The sequence below is a fragment of the Pezoporus wallicus genome, unplaced genomic scaffold (genome assembly GCF_028554395.1).
Source record: "Pezoporus wallicus isolate ANWC-B61680 ecotype Strahan unplaced genomic scaffold, APGP_CSIRO_Pwel_v1 scaffold_2584, whole genome shotgun sequence".
In the NCBI taxonomy this organism is placed as follows: Eukaryota; Metazoa; Chordata; class Aves; order Psittaciformes; family Psittacidae; genus Pezoporus; species Pezoporus wallicus.
Window position 1 is genome coordinate 7,145,513 of NW_026642851.1, and position 21,181 is coordinate 7,166,693.

Below are 21,181 nucleotides of genomic sequence, written 5' to 3' on the forward strand. Positions count from 1 at the left end.
AGAAAATGGAAAGGTAGGGCAAACTTGTCAAAATAAATTGAAGTGGCAAAAAGAGACTTTAGAAAAATAGAAATAAAAATAACCCACAAAATTTAGACTTTTTTTAATTTTTCAGACTCAATATAGAACAGAAACAGTAATTTCAGTCAGAAAAACTTTTTTAAAACAAAAAGTGTGTAGAGGAACTGCACTTAGAAGGCCCAATAAATAGCACAATTATATTCTAGCAGGACCTAGCTTTTTAGGCTTTTTCTAGTGTAAGAGACATGAACTAAGTGTTGACTTACATAAATCTGTTTTACTTGAGACTGCACCTGCCTTAGACTATGCATATCAGTGTGTTACTGGATCTCAGTTGAACAGTTGTTACTTGCAACTAAGAAGTCTCTTAAACAATTTAAGAACAGCTTCTTGCTGTCATTCAACACCCTCTCTCAGTTCTTAATCTTCACATGGCTTCTTAGTGTTGTCAAGAATCAGAAATGAAATAGATGTAAAATTAAATCAAGCAGAATTCTGCTGCAGGGAGCACAGAAGACTTCACAGCATCCTACTGGAGTCCTGTGTGTTGCATTATTCCTGGGACGCCAACAACCTTGTGTGCACAGTGCATTTGTTCAAGTGGTTTCATGTCCCTTTTGTAGACTTTGATACTGAGTAGTTAAGAAACTTTCAGATTCAGATTAATTTATCCTAGAACCCCTTAAGGTGAGCAGGGCCCAGTTTGTATGTGAATCGATGAATCACTGATTAATAAATCTATTACAGAGTCTGGTCTGCATTCAAAATAAACACAGATGCAGCAGACATACACATATATTTCCCTAGTTCAAAGTCAGGGAAGAAGCCATTTTTGATTTTGAATATGAGCACACTGAATATATTTAAAATTCCCAGTTTCAACAGAAAGTAGAACAAGTTCTTACCCAGTCATATATATATCTTGAAGAGTGGAAGCCTGGCTTTCTGCCACATTTTCTTTGCAGGCGTTTATTTCTGGGAAAGAACAAGGATTAGGGGTTTCTCATTAGGATGTGTATTGGTGTGTTACTCTCTCTGTGTATAAATGCAAGATGTTGCCCTCTGTTGGATGTCCCACTGAGAGGATAATAGGATCTACATAAAGAGATGTATGTTTATTAACAGCTTTACAAGTTTCTTGGCTCTAGTTAAAAAGAAAAAAAAGAAAATGAAGAAAATTTGAATTGAGGGATAACCATTTTATATTATGCCTTGATGGCTAATTGAAACTTAGAATTAGCTTCTTTCTTCATCTTTTTGTAGCTGAGTTTTTTTTGTAGATGTCAACTAAGAATTATCTTTATTTAGCTCAAGGTTTTGGAGTTGTAGGAGCAAATCTCTAGTCCTAGCTGTCTGTTTATGCTGTTTAATGGACAAAGTAGTTATTGTAAAGTAGAATATATAGACACAGAGATGGAGGGTAACTTCATTTCTAATGAAATACAAAGCACAAATTTGTTTAAAAAGCTGTTTGATAAACATAAACTTACATCTAGACTTTTTTAGGGTACAGTTTTTCAAACAGCTCATTTTGAAAAGGGTATACCTACTGCCTTGTATTCTTTAAGCTTTCTAGTGGGGGAAAAATGTTACATGAAAGTGTTTTGAATTATTGATAAGTTTATCTAATATATTTTGGTTTATCTTCCCACTCATGAAAATACACTATGGGAAATCAAAAAAACAACTCCACTAACCATAAAGCCAGAAGATATTAAAAAGGAATAGTGTGTTGTACGTTTCCTAACCACTGATCCACCTTGTACTATGTAATGCAAGCAAAAACAAACTCTTCCTTCGTACACAGCAGATGTTGTGTCTTTGGTGTATGCCAATTTTATGGATTAAATTCAGGGACAGAAATGAAAGGTAACAACTCAACATGCAAGATGATATTCAGATTATTAGTAAATTATTTGAATGCAAGGGAATTCTCAAATTCATGTGGTAATTTATTGAAGAAAATACTCCTCTTGGGGTCTGGTTACTCTTAAACTACTCTTTCCCTTAAAAAAAGGAAAAAGGTAAAAAGAAACCCTTGGGGACAAACAAGGAGAGGAGGCGCAGAAGGCGATATTGTTAGGGACACATCTAGAGATGTACCTGCGGAAGGAGGTAGTCCATGTTGAAGGAGGTATGGCTCTGAGAGGACTGAAGCTGAGTGATCCACACTGGGCCAAAGGGACAAGAACTCCCCCAAGGGACTGTGGCTGTGTGTGACACATCCTGGGGATGGGAGACCCCAGAGGGACTGTGGCCTGTCGAAGCCCTAAGCTGAAGCAGGGGAAGAAGAGTAAGACGGTAAGAAGCAATAAGAAGACGGAAATGCCTAGAGAGTATGAGAAAGAAACCATTACTCGTATGCCCAATCTCCTGCCTCACCAAAGGAACTAGGCCAGAATGAATGTAACCTGAGGCAAAAATGAGGAAAAATTAAGACAAGGAGGGGACTGGCTAAGTGTTTGACTTAAACTGGCCTGGGAAAGGAGCAGTAATCAAGTTTGTGCTTGATTTCTTGTGGCTGTTTGTGTTCTTTTTTCTCAGTAGTGCACCCAGTGTTTAGAAATTCTCATTAATTCACAGTAAATTAAGTAAAAATTATACCACTAGCCTAAGGCTGTTTTGCCCTTTACAGTCCCTAATACAATGATTTTCTACAACCTGTACAGCCTATAGTGTCAGCTGTTTGAGCTGTTTCTGAAATAAAAGACTTTTTCTCACGTTTAATGGAAAGCTGGCTATTGGAAGCATCTGTGTTTCTCCTGAGGCTAAAGATAGGTTTTCTCATATTTGTTACTGTCTTGCAAAAACAAAACAAAACCATGTATGTTTCATATGAAATGGTCTATATTTTTTAAATCTGTTTGAAGGTTGATATAACATGAAAAAAATACAAGGAAACTTTCTCTCTGTAGTGTGATGATCCAAGATTCATAGTGTAAGATCTTATGAAGATGGGCAGAAAACTGGATGGGAAGAGCTATTTTTACAGCTCTCGTTTTACTTTCACAAGCATTCAAGTATTATCAAGGCTTTTTCAGGGAAATGAAGAGTCTGCAGTTGAATAAATTTTAGCCTTTCAGTATGCAAAGAAGCAAAAAGGACTCAAAGGGAAGGAGAAAAAAGTCTATGAAAATCTTATTTCTTCCCTGCAGTTCTCAGCTGAATGTGCAGAGGAGGCACAGTGAACTGGAATCCTTACAGTTTTCTGATCTTCTCTGCTTGGCAAGCAGTTTTTTTGCAGCCTCATCCACCTACAATTTTTTCTTTCTATGTATTGGTCAACTTGTTTCAGGAGTTCAACAGATTATTTGAAGCATCTGTCTTCAGATAATTTCCATTTGTGTGGAATTTGGAAATAGAAAATAAGGTTTATTTCATGTAAGTACCTCAGCTGTTGCAGTTCTGAGACTAACATACTTACGAATATGTCCTATATTCAGCATTTGCAAAGAAAAATAATCTTTGGGAGGTTTCTATGTCCTTACTGAGCTAAAAAGAGTTAAGGGAAGTCGTATCAATCAGTCTGCATCCGTTGACAAGTAGAAGTTTAAAATAAGCTTTAAAAATAAGCTTTACTTTTAATTATGGTTTTATCTTTAGACATTACTGCTCCTCAGCATGCCACAGTCTTGTACATCTTTATTTTATGCCAAGGCTGTGTTTAGACCTATTATGATATTCCTTGTTATAATGTACATATTTGAATCAGTACTGAATTTATTGCAGTTATGTTGTTTTAAAAGTGTTTCATTAAAATCTCTTCTAACAGGTAAGATTTTGGTACTGGTTGTCTCAGGATTCACAGCTTTCTGTCTTTAAGAGAACTGCATTGGATGGCAGTTTGGAAAAATTGCATGACATTTTAGGATTGCCTGAAATGCAGTGGACAAAAGTGAATATACCTGTAGAAAGTGCAGCTACAGACTTACCTTTTCAGGTAATTAGAAATTACGTTTACATTGCTTTCAAAAAGTTACTCTGATTTGGCCTTTTGAATTAATTTACTCATATAAAACCAAAATTTCTACTCTTGAATGTTCATATAAAAAAAATCCATTCCGATCATTCAATAGATGTAGCTACTAAAGAACATCAGTGTTCTTTTGGTATTGTATGCATTAGAATCAGCTTTCTGTAATAAGTCAAGTAGCAGTAGCATAGTAACTTTTAAAAACTGAACTTGTTATAGAAAGTGCTGATCAGAGTGAGGACCTAATTATGTTGGCTAAAGGAAAGAGAAGGGCAGACAGTTCAATTTGCACTATTGGTCACAGAAACAATTAGCAGCTTTCAAATTTAAGTTTATTTTTACAGGCTGCTACAATTTACTGAAACTTGGGAACAGTTAGGGGAATCAGCAGCTCGATTTTGAGAATTCAGGAAATAAAAATCCAGCTTTAGTATTTTAATTTTGTCTCATCTAAAAGAAAGGGCACTAAATTCTCATTCTTGGTAAATTTAGACTGAATTTTACTTCCTTTTATGGTTTCCTAAATATTTATGTCTTCTTAAATATTTATTTGGTTTCCTAAATATTTTATTTGGTTTCTTAAATATTTTCCTAAATATTTATTTGTATTTACAAACACCTCCTTACAGTGTCTACATTTACTGTACCACATACTGCTGGCTTCAGCAAGCATAGTATAGATAAAGCCAGAGTTGTAAACCATCCTATTTTGTAAACCTCAATAGATAATTTTAAAATATGAACTTTTAAAACTTTAACTGTTTTCAGCAGGCAGCAATTCCTTCAAGTAATGAGTTTTACTGGTTTGGATTGAAGCAAGGTCATCTCGATTGCATAACTTTCCCTAAGGAAAGGTAGTTATGGATGTGACGAGGAGTAGATTTCTGACTTGGATCAAATCTCAATTGTAGTTTCTGATGGTTGGTATTCAGAGTTGGTTATAGGTGGTATTTAATGCCTGTACAGATGTCATAAATTAGAAAGGAATATATATAGGTATGTGTTTTATCATGTCACCTTTAGTGAGCTTATTTATTTGTCTTTACAGATTATTTTCCGAGCTACTATTCTAACAACAAATGCTACCGTTGCTGTTGATGATATCAGTATAACACAGGAATGTGGAGTTGTGAGTAAATCACTTTCAGATGTCAGCCAAGAAAGTGAAGGCAAGTACTGTGTTTTTCAATACATTTTCTTCAATGTTTGTTATGTGTAACTGTGATTTGACTGACAACTTTGAGATAACTTTAAGAAAGTAGATGATAATCTGAGGAAATAGTCCATATGTTGTAATCTCTAATAGATGCTAGTGTGTGACATGGGGTGAGAGTCTTCATAAGTAGTTTATGCTAGTTCTGTGACTTGAGCTGTGGTAGGAATTTCCAGGTATCACTTACTACATAGTACCTGCCCACATTCACACTTGGATGCAGAAACAGAAGTAAAGCATCTTGTAACTTCCACTGAAGAATAAATTCCACTGCATTATCTTTAGGGCAAGAAGGCTCTCCCATCTTTAGTGTCAAATACATAACATACAGTAACTGTCCACCAAATTTATCTGTATATTCACACTCTGTAATCTTGAAGTGCCAATGGATGGAAACATAGAATACTGTATCCTCTATCAGACTGCTGCCTTTCTTCCTCCTGACTACTAATGATGTTTTTTAAAATTGCATGGATACATAAGCAGTCAGTGGTAATGATGGAGTCTCTATTATTGGAATAATTTAAAGGCATAATAGAAAAATTCCTTGCTGTGTCTTTAAGGCTTCTCTGATCCCTGCATAAAATCTGATTGATGGTAGCTAGGTATTTGAAGAAACATCAGTTATGCTTTAATTATTTTCCCTACAACTGTCCTATTTACCTATCAGTAACAAATATATTTTTAGAAGGGAGTGATTTAAAAAAAAATTAATGTCTGCATAACAATATGGATAGCTAAAAATGTTAAATGAAAAATATGAAAAGGTGAATGATATTCCTCTCACTTAACCTCTTTCCAGAAATCTCCTCAAGTATAACCAGTAGTCCTTGGCTTTTTGTTTTCCCTTTTATTGAAATCTGGGGTGTTTTCTAATGTGTAGGTTGAGATGCAAACTAGTGCTGGCGAAACATCAAACTTTCGGTTTCTTGAAATTTTCATTGTGAGTGAATGCAGAGAAACCACCACTACCGCAGAAAACTTTTGTGAAAGACCTAGCCCCTGACTGAGGGAAACAGCAGGTTGCTGTACACAGTGCCTCACCTCTGAACTGGATCCTGGCCATGGAAGTTTAATGTGCTATTGATGATTTTTCATACAAAAGCTTGAATGTTGTGGTGAATAATATGTAGTTCAAGAACCTCAGACATTATCTGCCGTATTTCTTACCAGCTGAGATGTAATCTAGCTCATTTTACGGTGATGTTGTTCCTCATGCTAAGCACATTACTACATTCAAAGATGTTAAAAAGCACTTCTTTCAATTTTATCTATATATATGCACTTACATATTCTTTCCTGATTTTTAAGGGCAAACAGAATTTGCAGATGCTAATTCTTCATCTTTTTACTGTCCACTGGGACTTTTTTCATGTGGGGATGGACAATGTATTTCATCTGACAGATGTTGTGATTTTACACCTGACTGTTCAAATAGCCACGATGAAGCCAACTGCCGTAAGTGAAAATTTACAAATCTAAGTTGTAACATATGTTTTCCTATTTGACAGGTTTTCATGAGTGGCTTTTATGAGTTTTCAACACTTCATAAGTGTTATAATGTAAAGTAAAAGCTTTTGAGGAATAGTTACTTTATTTTGATTCTCCTCTGAGTTTTATTTCCTTTAATTTTCTGTAACATCTAGTTCTCTCTTAGCATTAAAACCATAAAAAAAGACCTTTGATTAATTATTTAGTGGAAAGTGTTGCTTAAAATAGAGTATTTTGTTTTATAACTCTCAAGATGTTCAATATCAGGTATGGTGCTATTATGAGTAAAACCTTAATCTGTAATATATTGGAAACTAAATCAGGAAGCCATTGGAAAATAAACTGAACAGAATTTGTGCACACATGCTCTCATCCATAAAAAAATTATGTTTAAAAAAAAGTGAGGGAAATATGTTGCATTTGTACAGACTTGGAAATGCTGTGGCACCTCTGTGTGAGATGACTCTTAAAAGGTAGATGTTCCTGTAGTTAGACTTGGGAAATGGTGAGATAGGAAACATGAAAAATGCAGTGGTCACAGACTCACGTCCAAATTGTATGTTTTGTACATGGTGAATAAAAGTATCTGTGCACAGACGTGGTCAAAGATATGATTTAGGCTGCGTCAACTTTTTCTGTTTGGATATACTGTGTCTGCTGACTGGGCTACATGCTTGGATTTTCTGTGCATAGAAACTAACACGTGGAAAAGCAGAGGGTGGTGATGCATCTCAGAGTCCGGCTCCACTGTACAGTCAGAAGGGAGCTTGAAAATGTTTTGAAGCTACATATTAGAATTCCTGAAACTCTATTCATTCAATTACCTGCTCTGCATAAGAAATTGTGGTCATACTTTCTGTCTTTGAAAATGAGTCTCTTTTCACTGAATTGTCAACTATGCTATAAAAATTGTGATGCATTTTCAAAGGGAGTTGCCATGAGCAATAACTAGTACTGGGTGGTTGGTTTGTTTTTATTTCAGAGCATGGTGGTTTTTAGCATTCCCATAAATAACAGAAATATTGTAGACAAGACCCTTATTGTATTTCTGACTGTGCTGTATTATATCACAAAGCATAAAAGCATCCTCACAGGTTTTAGTGCAATCCAAAATTCATGCTTATACTTGATAGTATTTATTAGGAAATTTGAGAGATGCTGTTGCTCAAATAAGCAAAAATCTATTTGGCTTTTAGCAGATAAAAGAAATAACTACAGCTTCTATTTGTAGTTATGTAATTTTACTACAGTTTTACTATCCAGTCTTTCTTGGCTAGAGCATTGATGTTCAATATTTTAGTTGTTTAGAAAGATTTGTATCCAAAATATAAAGAGCTTGAAAAACTGCGGTCTGTTTTACTAGGTAACTGTTTAGCTAAACCCAGAAATATTAAACATTCACTAGACAGAATAACTTTCCTCTTGATGGGGAAAAAATTCTGCTGTTACGACAGTATAGTTGAGTCTGGAAGGAATTTCTGAAGATCACACAGTTTAACCCTGCTGCTAAAAGTAGGGTCCACCAGACCAGAATGCCCTGGACTTTATGCATTTGGATTCTGAATAGCTCTGAAGATGGAGACTACACAGCTTCTCAGGACAGCCTGTTTCAGTGTTTGACCACCCTCACAGTGGAATAACTGCTTATTAATTCTCATTTCACTGGGCACTGCTGAGAAGATTTTGTTTTACTTCTTTATTCCCTCCCTGCAAGTGTTACTCCTATTAAAACCCTTTTTACACTCTATTGCTTTTTGATTTGCTGCATTTTTTTGTAATTTTCTTCAAAATGTGCTTATACATTGTATGTATTGTTGGGTTATGATGGTCTGCATTGCTCTCCCATTATCCTTCTCAAAATCTTGTACTAGGATTTTGTTCTCTGACAAAATAATGCCATGTACAAATCAATAGTTTAATTACTAACATTTACATAAATTTAGTTGCATACAACATCAGTTACCACAGCTCTGAGATAGCAGTTAACTGGTAGCTTTTAATCAAGATAATGAAAATCTACTGTTTTCACTTTAAATATGATTATTTATGTTTCAAAATACCCTTCCTCTTAGCTATTTACCATGAGTTTCCATTTCAAAATTTGATCTAAAAGTAAAGATAAATGTCCAGTGAGGTGTTTAACCATTCCTAGATTATCATTAATCACAAACTTCTTTATAAGGCAACTGATTTTCTTGTTTCTCTGATTATATGACCAAAGAAATCCTTATTATACCCAAGTCTTCCTTACCCAAATGATACATTAACAATGACATGCTAAAGGTTAAACAATGGGACCATTATATTTATGGTGATCTTTGCTCTAAATATATCACTTACTTATAAATCGTTGTATTGTGGAGTTGGCTCAATGTGTTCTAGCAGCGCAGTTTGTAATGTAGGAAGCAGAATGTAGATATGCAAATGTCTCTGCAAGTATTTCAGCATGCTAGTGTGGTAGTATACAGCACTAGAATAGCTCTTATAATACTTCTCAAATGGCATTTCACTATCTTCACGTTTATGTAGTACACCATTACTTTCTACATTTTGTTATGCATATTTTTGCAATTGGATGCAAGTATTTGGTTTTTCTCAGTCACTTTTCCTAATTCTTAGCTTGGCTAAACACAGATGTTTTGTTGATTTCACCACCTACAACTACATTGTTCCTTTATTCAGTATTAATTTTTTTCCCCATGATGTTCCATTTGCTGATGATTGTGTGCTTCTTAATGTAAGTTTTTCCTCTGGGTATGAGAACCAGGCAAGGATATTACATAAGCTTAAAATAGATTTTGAAATATTTTTTATTTCAGTCTTTTCATCTTAAATTCCAGTAAGATGATTTCCTTAGATCTTAGGGTCCACCAAAACCAATGAGAAAGCAAGATCACCATGTAATTTTCTCATCTCTCGGCATCCATCCTTGGGTCATGTCCTGGACTGAAAAAAATAATTCAAATGTATTCAGGTTAGTTGAGAAAAGTAAAAAAAAGAAAAACAACCAAAAAAAACACACCACCACCAACCCCCCCCCCCCCAAAAAAAAAAAAAAAAAAAAAAAAAAAAAAAAAAAAAAAAAAAAAAAAAAAAAAAAAAAAAAAAAAAAAAAAAAAATAAAAAAAAAAAAAAAAAAAAAAAAAAAAAAAAAAAAAAAAAACTCCAAACAAGCCCAAATCTTTTCTCTTGAGTACTGCTAAAAGCTCATAGCTTTTCTTCTACAGCTGAAGAATTTCTTATGGTTATAAACTAGTACACATAACTTCCATGTATTAAAGCAACAGGAAAGTCTTTTTCAAGCTTCGGATTTACAGCAGTGGCCTAACATACCTATCTTATCATGTGTTTATGCTCTGGGATATTAATGTACAGTATATATAGGTCTGCACCCTATATATTTGTTGCAGTCTAAATGCTCACTTTTCCAACCTATGAATGATGATGATGAAGCAGGGAATAAGATCAGATCGGGGAAAGAGCAAGGGCATTTTACTGCCAGAGACCACACACACTTTCAGAATTTCTATAAGACTCAGAAGTCATAAATATAACTTCTCCAATTCTGTCTCCAAAGCTCTGTGTAAAATTTTGTGTAAATGTATATCTCATTTTATAGTTACTCCTGTATACTTTAGTTTCTCACAAATTATCCACTGTGACATCAAACATGGCATGAGCTTCAGTGGCAGAGAACACAGGGTAAATTGCCAGATGGCCTTAATAATGACCATCAGATCTTATTTTTTGTTTAGTTCAATAAAACCAGGAGCTTTCCCCTTCAGCTATATAGAAAAAGCATTTTAATGGACATAGAAAGCCAAGCACTTGACTGTTAGAGAATGCAAATATATAAATTTCTGTTATTTTGTTTCACCTGGACCTGGATATCCAGCAGCCTAAATCACCATGTTATCATGTTGTTTAAGAAATGTAATTTTTTTCAGATTTTACTGATATTTTTGAATGGAGAGATTCTGAGCTAATTTACTTTATTTCCCATATCAATACACTGTTAACACTCACATTAAGAACCTGAGAAGCATTTGCAAATGACAATATCAAATGAAAGGAGTTATTTCTGGAAAAATGTCAGATTTAATAAACCAGTGATTTTTTGGATTCTATTTCACTTAAAAATGATGTTATGAAACTGCATTTAGTTAGATGATTGCAGATCTGCCTCACTGTGCAGAATAGACTGCCGTCAAAATCAGAGTTGTATAGCGAAGATAATTTTAATATCATCATCTATTAAAATCAAACTGTAACAATTACATGTGACAGCATATTTGGGGGTTTTGGTGGGCAATATTTAGTTTAGGTGCAGGGTTGATTAGTATTTTCTGTGCACCCACAGGATTTTATTTCCCCCCTGTAAAAATCTCCATCTTTGCAAGTCATACATCTAAGTTAGTGATGGGAGATTGTCGTACAGTTACCTTGTAGATTCACAGTGAAATCACTAGCTTTATTTATAACAAAATCTTTTGCCTCCATATATTTTACCTGTCTTGTATGCAAAACTCTTCCTCATTTCACAAGAGATACACCGGTTTATGTACAAGTTGCAGATTCATGGATATTGAAGTGGATTTCCCTAACAGAATTAGCAGAAGAAAATATTCTGGAGCATTTTGTTTTGGTGGTTTGGTTTTGTTGTTTTGTGTTTGTTTGTTTTTCTGTTTTGTGTTTGTTTGTTTTTTTTTGTTGTTTGTGGTTTTTTTTGCGTGTTTTGTTTTTTATTGTTTTTTCTGTTGTGTTTTTTAGTTTGGTGGGGTTTTGTTTTCTTTTTTTTTTTCTCTGTAGTCATCTGTAACAGAGTACCCTATCTGTCTGTCTTTTTGGATTCAAACTATAATTTTGTATAGATGAGAAAATCATCCTGAAAATTTTTAGCATTCTATTTTTCACTCTAAATCTTTATGTGGAAGTAGTTTCTGTAGTTTCCTCCCCCCTTAAACTTTAACAGATTATATTTGGAAAGTGGGGGAGAAGGGAACCGTAACTGGGATTTTGTAAAGATCAAACTTCTTCAATCTTCAAAAAAGTGACTTATTTTTTGGTTTTGTTTTTGGTTGTTTTTTTTTTATTTTGTTTGTGTTTGTTTTGTTGTTTTTTTTTTTAAATTTACCACTTGGTAATAATTTTTTATTGTAGAAATTAGTCCAGTACATCTACAAGTTACAGTGTTACTTGAGTGTGTATGAATCATGAAATTAGCAAATGGGATGACAGATAAAACACTTCTTAGTATGTTTGTGTTCCAAAGGGGTTTAAAATAATTTACTAGGACAAGTATGTCTGGAGTTAAGCTAGTCTCAGTTTCTAGATTTGAAGATTGTTTTCTTGATGACATACAGCTATAAGTTCCTAAATTCATCTTAAAATTACTGATTAATAACAAATATTAAAGTCTTGGCATATTAGAGACTTTAAGAACAGCTTTAAAGTGCAAGAAAACGTTATAGGATAGTAATGATGATGTTATGCATGTTTTGCTTAAACATAACATGCGCTGACACATAGAGATTTTTGGAGGATGTAGCGATTGATGAACTCTATACCCTTGCAGAAATGTTAATGTCTTAATCTGTTTTTACATACCATTTTCATCAAGACTTTTTCATAAATTCTTGTTAAGCATCATTCAACTTCCAGAAAAACTGCACATCTGATTTGTGAAGGTCTTTGGGTGAAGCTCCTCAAACCATAAAAGTATTTTGCTGAAGAACCCAATACCAGAAAGAAATCTATAGAGTTTTGTGGGAACAAATCATCTCAGAGAAAACTAAGTCTGCTGAAGATGTAAAGGTAGCTTTCAATAAGCATCAGTAAAACAAACTACCCTTAAATGGTATACTCATGGTCTCATTTTGGGGTGACACTGTGAATATAATATTTCTGTGATAGTGATGGTTCCTTCACGACTATTGAGCTTGTTAAAAAAAAAACACTAAAAGAGGCAGCAAAGTATATGGATACAAAAAGTATATGTTAGAAGTAAAAGGCATTAAAAAATAGCTGAAATAATGTCCAAAAAGAAAAGGGTGAAAAAGATGGAAATTTTTGGTGAATTAAATGTCAAAATACAGTAATGATAATTAAAATTTTAACTAGCAATAAATTCCTCAAATATGAGGAGAAGACCGCCTGGCAGAGTCCATAGGGCCACTTGCTGCAGAAAGAGAGCATGTAAGAAAATAAGAAATAGGAGAAAGACAGAAAATAAAGTCCTAAGAGAAAAGGCAGATTAGTTTGTGTGTGTTCACTGTAAAAGAAATTACAGAAGTAACCAAGCAACAGCCTTTCTTTCTGTATAATCTGTCTGAAACAGAAGTACCAGTGGAAAGTGTTATGGGGCAATTAGGTAATCGAAGTGTTATTAAGTATCAAGAGCCAAGTGCATTTCACCCTGTATTCCAGATGTTAAATACTTGGTTTAAGATTTAGTTGAAGGTTTCAGGTTTATTTTAGCTTGATATAATAACAATGCTTAAGTTAAATGTATAGTCTAGTGCATCCTTTCTTTTATCCTTTGTCTCTATTACAAATTACAGATGCAAGAAGTATGGGCTTAGACTTAACAATTGTGTCTTCTTTATTTGCCTCTTTTGGTGTAACCATCTGTGTCCAAGGTTTGTCATATTCTTTGTTACTGTTCCTCTGGGAATATGGCACATGTTCTTCAATGGAGCAAAAAGCAAATCAGAAATAGCTCTCCATATTCCCTTATCATTATGTTCTGTCAGTGGATTTTTCAGTCATTTCCATCATGCCAAGTCCTTGAATATTTGCAAATATTCTTGTCTTCATTTTATGCTACCAAAAATTCTTCCTTCTACTTTTTTTTGTCACAATTGATCTATATAGTTTTATCATTGACATTTCTTATGTATGCCTTATGTGTAGCAAACCTGTATTTTCTTTGATCCCTTAATTGTTAATTGGTCTTCCATGTTTGTGGAATGGATTTTTTTTTTGAGGCAGCATTAATAACTGAAGATTTCTGTTCACAGAATGTTATATTTTTAAGAGCCCTAACCAACAATACTAATATGTCTAGTTAATATTGTTTTTATTCTTTCTAACAAATTATATATGACTTAATGTGACACAGTTCTTAAAGAAGAGAAAAAAAAAAAACCAAAAGATTTCCATATTTTCCATGAATAAACTTTTATATAATTCTATTCTCCAAGAGACTTCATATGATTCTGAAATGTGCATTTCCTATACTGTAGTGATATGGCCACTGGAAATTGTAATGTTATAAAGATAATGGTGGAATTCTGACAGTTATGTCTGAATATTGTTGTGTGTATTTACTTAATTGTCACTTTTAAAATATTGAAATAATTTCTTAATGCTTTCTATAAAAAGGCCATATACTTGTGGGAGTCAAAAACATAATTTTGTGATTTAATGAGGATTTTGATTTTTTTTTTTTAAGTGTGAAAGAGAAAAAACACGTTCATTTTAATATAATATATATTTCTTAACATTCATTTATGCATGACACTCTGTATTATACACATTTTTAAAAGTGTCACTGCTCTGTTAAATGAAGAATTGAAGAATGCTGTTGAATGTTTTCCAAATCTTTTTCACTTCAGTAGTTTGTGTTTCAGAGATTACCAATATCATAGTATCTCAGTAATGCCCAATATTTTACTTAATTCGCATTATAACTAGAGGAAGAGCTTTGTTATTATTAGTATACTTGCTGAGTTTCAGGAAAAAAGGGATTTGATTTCTGGCTCTAACACTGATTCCCCACAAGATCTTGCAGAAGGCTTTTTACAGCTTTGTGTGCTCTGTGTTCTCTTGCTCTGTAACCTGAGGATTGTGAAGTCTATTTTCAGCACCTCCTCAATTGCTTTGAGTGCTTTGGTTGCAGTGCCTTTAGAGGGAAGGGCTTGTTTTACTGAATGCATTGCATATAATGATGGCTTGGTTGTTCTTGTGTGACTGCTGTTTTACCCAACTGTTATGAAACAAATACCTCATCTCTGATATGAGGCTATACTCTGCCTCCTCACATTCTTTCCTAGACTTCTTTCTAGAAGAAAGAAATACTGGCGACATACTGGAAATATTTTATGGCCTTTTTATACTACAAAGTTTGTTTAGTAACGTCATGTGCAGAGATAAAGTAAAATGTTTCCTTAATTTCAGCTGCTGTATGTGACTTTGAAAGAGAAAGCTGTGGCTGGATTGAAGCTGCAAGTGCAGATGGCTTTGACTGGGTAAGAAGTTCCAGTAGTGATCTTGCACCTGCTTTTCAGAAGCAAGCTCCGCTCCGGGATCACACATATGACAAGCCTGAAGGTAAGAAACAGAGAAGTTGAATAGATACATCTGTCCTTTAATCAGATTTTAAGCAGAGACCATGAATGCTTAAGATCTTTTAGAAACACTTTTTTGCTTCAGCCTGAAAATTTGTTTTCTCTTTTAATTTGATAGGTCATTTCATGTTCATTCTGAAAACCAGCAGCAGCATTTCACAAATAGCTCAGCTACGAAGCCCAAAGTTCAGACAAACTGGATCAAATTGCACATTGTCCTTTTGGTATGAAATAACTTAGATTTAAAATGTATGGATCGTCTCACATTGTTTCTCTTGGACTAAAACTGAGGTTATAGTTTACAATAGACACACCTTCCTCTGCAGTATTTATTTGGGTTTTTTTGTTAATCATACAGACTTCACCGAAAACATGCAGAAATAAGCTGAAGCACTTGGAGAACAGAATTGAAACATAGGGATGACTGTTGTCAGGCTTGGAGTACAATTATGTTAAAGGATTCTGTCTACATACACACAGACAAATACCACAAAAATGCTAATGTTTCTACTTCAGTCGATATGAAAACATTGTGGAATTTTGTTCAAGGAAACCATCTAAAAATCTAGTAGCTCCTTGGTTTGCCTACAGTATTCAAACTGGATTGTACCATCTTTAAGCAGGAGCTCCAGTGCCAGAATTGGTGCTTTGCTTCCAATCCTTTGGTTATATACACAGATAGGGGAAAAAAAAAAGACTAAACAAAACACAAAACAATCAACTTTTAGTTACTGTCTTGTTTCCGTCCTTGTGCAATCTTGTCAAAGAGGGCCAGAAGAAGTTATGATGATTCATTTACTAAGGTCAAAAGTAGTGCTACTCTCTAAATAAATGTTTGGTCTGACTTTGATGATATTAAGTGCCGTTTTTCTTGGTGCTGTCAAATACATTTGCCGTAGGAAGAGGAAATGTCTTTTTATCAAAGACTCAAGACTTGAAATTGGAGTATAGGTCTGGAAATTACAAACTGTTGGTTCTGTCCCAATTTTGCTGTACAGTTGCTCACCTAAGTATTTATGATTTTTAATGCTTTGAGATGCTCCAGAAATGCTGTAAAATAAAAGATGTTAACTATAACACAGGTAGAATGTGCATTTTTGCATTCAGTAAGTGTCCTGTTTTTCCTTCTTGAAACTTTTCAATTGTATATTAAATTGAATTTATAAAACGTATGCAACCCGAGTGAGCAGTGTTCATTGCTTAATATGAAAGCAAATGTCTCTTCAGTTATGGGTTTTAATGAAGTGTGCTGTTTCTCTCATGATCTTCAGTTCTTGAAATGAGCCTTAGACTCATACAGCAGACTATGCTAGCATCATTCAGAAAGTGGGTTGAATTACATGTAGCTAGATTGAATTACATGAAGCTAGATAATAGGCACTGTGGAATGCCTATATTTCATAGAGCTATAGCAAAAAAAAAAAAAGATACTGGCCATTATACCTAATATGATCCATTCTCATTATTTTTCACCCTTTTTTTTTTTAAATCTTTTTAGGTATTACAATTATGGACATTCAGTTGGGGCAGCAGAGATGCAATTGCTTGTGGATGGACTGAAACAACCTACTGTCCTTTGGAGGGCATATTACAATGAGGGAGATCAATGGCTGAAGGAAGTCATTCAGCTTGGGCGCCTTCCACATCCTTTCCAATTCTCACTTGATAAAATCAGTCTAGGTTTTTATGACGGTGTCTCAGCTATTGATGATATTACATTTGAAAACTGTGCTCTTCCACCTCCAGCATTAAGTTGTGAAGGTCCTAATCATTTCTGGTGCAGAGACACAAAAGCATGTATTGACAGTTTACTGGTCTGCGATCTTGTGGATAACTGTGGGGATGCATCAGATGAAGACAGCTGTAGTAAGTAATTTCCATTACTTCTCACTTTATATCAAACCAAATTTTACTTTTCAAATTCATCCCTGAAGTAAAAAAGTTACAGCCTATCAATGTCACAGCCAGTGCTGATTCAACTGAATATAGGTATTGATGAAAAAGATTGAATTTAATTTTTTTTAACATAAATGCATATGATGTGTTATAACTGAGGGTAAATGTGGTTCAATCCCTTTTATCCAAACTAATCGTATTTCTTTAACTTTAATAAAACACTATCTCAGCTTAGGCTGGGATAGTGTTAATTTTCTACCTAGTAACTGGTGCAGTGCTGTGTTTTGGCTTTAGTGTGAGAACAATGCTGCTAACACAGAGGTATTTCAGTTGTTGCTAAGTAGCGCTTACCCTGATCAAGGGCTTTTCAGTCTCATGCTCTACCAGTCAGGAGGGGCACAAGAAGCTGGGAGGGAGCAGAGACAGGACACCTGACTCAAACTAGCCAAAGGGGTACCATACCACAGTATGTTATGTTTAGTATATAAACTGGGAGGAGTTGGTTGGGAATCCCCATTGCTGCTCAGAGATAGGCTGAGTACCAGTCTGGAGGTGGTGAGGAATTGTACTGTGCATGACTTGGGTTTTCTGAAATTTTATTTCACCTTTTATTTTTTTGGTTTTGGTTTTGTTTCCTGTTATTATCATTTTTAGAATTAGTATTATTGTTGTCATTATTTCTATTGTTATTCTTCTCCCCATCCCACTTGAGGGGTTGAGGGGGCCAGCTTGGGTTAAACCATGACAAACACACGCATACATTACAAGTTAAAAGAAAGGATTCACAGTGTGCCAGATGATTTTGCCTTTGATTCTACTGATGGAAATACAGTGGAAGATGTACATGGAGCAAGAGGAACGTATGTCCTATCTCTTTTTATGACCTATACTTTTTCTACCTAGAAAAAGTATCTGTACTGGAAGACACTAGCCATACCGGGCATAACTATCCCTTTTTAAAGAAAAAATTTCTAAATACTGAAGAACGATCTGGGTCGGTCACATTTTTGACATTCACCTTGTAGTGCGAAAAGGTGCTGTTGATGATTTTCTCCCCAAAGGATGCATTCATCAATTTTAAGAACTCAAGAACATTAACATAATACAAAATTGCCTAGCAGTTGCTTTATCATGTCCTGAGGTAACTAAATAATGCAAATCACAATGAGTTTGACGAACAGGGGACAACTTATGTGCTTGGGAGCATATGAGGCTGCACTGATATTTTCTGAATATCAACTTAACATTGATCTGAATTGAAAAGAAAGTGAAGGCTTTGCAGCCTATCTCATTTTTCCCACTTGTAAAATGTTTATCTTCTTCATAACCCATTTTGAGTTCTACAGTAAGAAAATAGAATATGACTTGCAGTTTTAAGCATCAAAAACTAACAGCTTAATTAACAGAAAGGCTATTGTGTCAGTTACTGTTTGTGAGGGGCAGATTTGAAGATGAAATGCCAGTTTTCCACCTCTGAGACACATTTTATTTTTTTAAATTAAAAGTAATTGAGCTAATCAATATATTTTGCCTTGGTGTCAAATAAAGTTATCATAATAAACTGTTACAAATGCCTCTTTTGAATTTTGCATTGATAAAGCTATCATGCTGCTATCACTGAGGATAATAATGATCTAAACCACAACCCATTTTAGGACTACTTCTGCTGTGCGAAAACGTATTAGATCAGTTATTGCACATACCTACAGGACTGAATTGTGCAGTTTATTTACTCCAATTAACCTCAGTCTTAACTCCTTAACTACTTAACTGAGTAAAATTTCAGTTAAAAAACTTGGCATGCTGAAATTAAAAAAAAATACATAAATTTAATAGTATTTAGTAACAAAAATTTATTTACAGTTCTATTTATTCAATACATTTTTTTATGTAGTTTCCCAGATACGTATTGAAAAGGAGTTAAATAAGTAAAGATTTATTTTTCTTTGTGGTCCAGGGAAGTGCATGTTTAGTCTTCAGAGGGATTTTTTTTGCAAAAAGATATGTGATTTTCTCTGTATTAGACATTTTTGCAAGGAGAAAAATACATTAAATCACAATCACCTTTTGATACTGCTTTCACTTGACAGTCTGTTCTGTTTATGTTTCAGACCCTGACCTACAGTGTAACTTTGAAAATGGGCTGTGCAACTGGGAGCAGGATGTTGAGGATGACTTTGACTGGATCAGAATACAGGGTCCAACCCCCACAGTTAATACAGGCCCTTTAAAGGATCACACAACAGGGACAGTGCGGGGACACTACCTCTACATGGAGTCCTCTGATCCACACCGATTTAAAGATAAAGCAGTTTTGCTTAGTCCTCTCTTCAACCCTTCTGCCAATGGAACATGCATTTTTCGCTTTCATTATCATATGTTTGGAAAACAAGTTCACAAGCTGTCAGTCTTTCAGAGAACTGTGAGTAATACTGGTGGATGGCTGTTGTGGTACAAGTTTGGAAATCAAGGAAACAGATGGATCCGACAGACACTCTACATCAGCAGCTCTAAGCCATTCCAGGTATGATCCTTCTAGGTTGCAAAGTGCCTAATTGCTGAATGAAGTATATAACTGCTATAATAGCAATCTCAAAGCTATTTCTAGCTGTCTGATCAAATTTACTTTGACATATATTTTTAAGGCTTATTTTTATTTCCATTGAGTATGTCTGGTTTCTGTTTCAGGGTTTTTTTTTGGTGGGGAGGGCTTTTTTGTTTGTTTATTTTTCCCCCTAAAATACTTAATTTTAATGCTTTGAACAGGAACATATGGTATTTGAAGTAGATGTTATTTTTTTTTTTAAGCATTTGGTGAAACTACCTTATCTGAATCTGCTACAGAACAATTTGGCAAAAAATTGGATTCATTCATGAAAGAAGGACTGTTATAAGGAATATCCTCTTCTCTGCCTTATTTTTCCAGCATTGCAAGTTAATCTTTAAATGTATAATGTCACAAAAAATATCAGTTTGAAATGTTTGGGTGAAAGGCTAGGTCAAGGATCAAATATCATTTGGAAAAAGATACTGTAAGTTACAGCTACAAATCTAAACTTGTATATGTTATTTACCTTTCACTATGCATAATCTGTTTATTCTGGTTGGGTTAATGAACCTGCAGGCTTATTAGAAGAGCAAGAGATATTAGGTCATTTGGCTGCCAACTGGTCATAAAATTAACTTGGAACCCCCCTAAAGCATATTATAAAAAGAAAGGTTTTCCTTTTAAGTCTGCTATAATGCAATATTTTCTTTAGATTGTCCCATATTTATTTCACAAAATATAATTTTTAAGTGGAAAGAAGTTCTGTCCTCTTTGGAGGAAAAGCCAGCTGGAAGAAGAGTGCTCATTTTTGGTCAAAACCCTTTGCTGTAGGAATGTAAACAAGCATCAATATAATGCTAACAAAGACTTTCTTTTTCTTTTTCTTTTTCTTCTTTTTCTTTTTTTTTTTTTTCTGTGTTAGTGTTTTAAATAAGAAAACCTGTCCTTCACCTGCTAGTTTGTATAAAGAACTATAAACCCATGTGTCATATACTTGACCTCCTGAGAGCTAAAAAGGTTGTTAAGTAACTTAAAATATTTTTAAAGTGATAACGTTGTAAGGTTTTCTATTGTACTTGCCCTGTTCTGTGCTGGGAATGGAAATATCTTGCAATTTTTTCATATAGTGTTGCTTTCCATAGTCATTGGGCATGGAGTGTAAGATATAATGTGATTATTTGTTCAGAAGAAAGAGGTCAAGACCTTATGTTTCTTTTTGTGTATCACATTTGTTATGACAGGTTGCTGTGTCAGAACCTGCAACCCTTCAAAACTCAGGAATTTTGAGAACAAGTTTTCTTTTGCTAATAAGTTGCCATGTGCTGACCTCTTTTCAATTTTCCTTTGATGTGTATAGTGTTTGGTTACTTCCAAGGCTAAGGATGTGATGGTGATAGGGAAATCTTCACAGTCTGTTATCACTTTTTCTCTGAGTTTTTTTATACTGAGATGTATACTGTAACAGCCTGTCAGTTTGGGACTGTCTGCTGGCTGAGTGACTGTTACAGTTGTAGCCTCTATGTTTACTATGTTTTGCACCCTACACCCTATAAAGTTAGTGTTTTCACATCTGTTCACATCAAGAAAGTCTTGTAGATCACCTCCATAGGTCAAAGAAAATGTTTAGATTCACTTGAGAATGGATTTTCCTTTCTTGAGAGTCTGAAAATAAGATAGAACTTTTTAGTAAT

The 21,181-nt window shown here is 34.4% G+C and overlaps 1 protein-coding gene across 1 annotated transcript in view; it reads left to right on the forward strand.

Moving 5' to 3' along the window:
* Positions 1–21,181, forward strand: part of MALRD1 (MAM and LDL receptor class A domain containing 1) — a 247,062-nt gene that overhangs the window by 41,330 nt on the left and 184,551 nt on the right. The window contains exons 12-18 of the mRNA XM_057432747.1: positions 3,794–3,961; positions 5,043–5,163; positions 6,519–6,665; positions 14,877–15,029; positions 15,165–15,270; positions 16,545–16,912; positions 19,054–19,466. Coding sequence (XP_057288730.1) covers positions 3,794–3,961; positions 5,043–5,163; positions 6,519–6,665; positions 14,877–15,029; positions 15,165–15,270; positions 16,545–16,912; positions 19,054–19,466 — 1,476 coding nt within the window. The remainder of the gene's footprint in view (positions 1–3,793; positions 3,962–5,042; positions 5,164–6,518; positions 6,666–14,876; positions 15,030–15,164; positions 15,271–16,544; positions 16,913–19,053; positions 19,467–21,181) is intronic.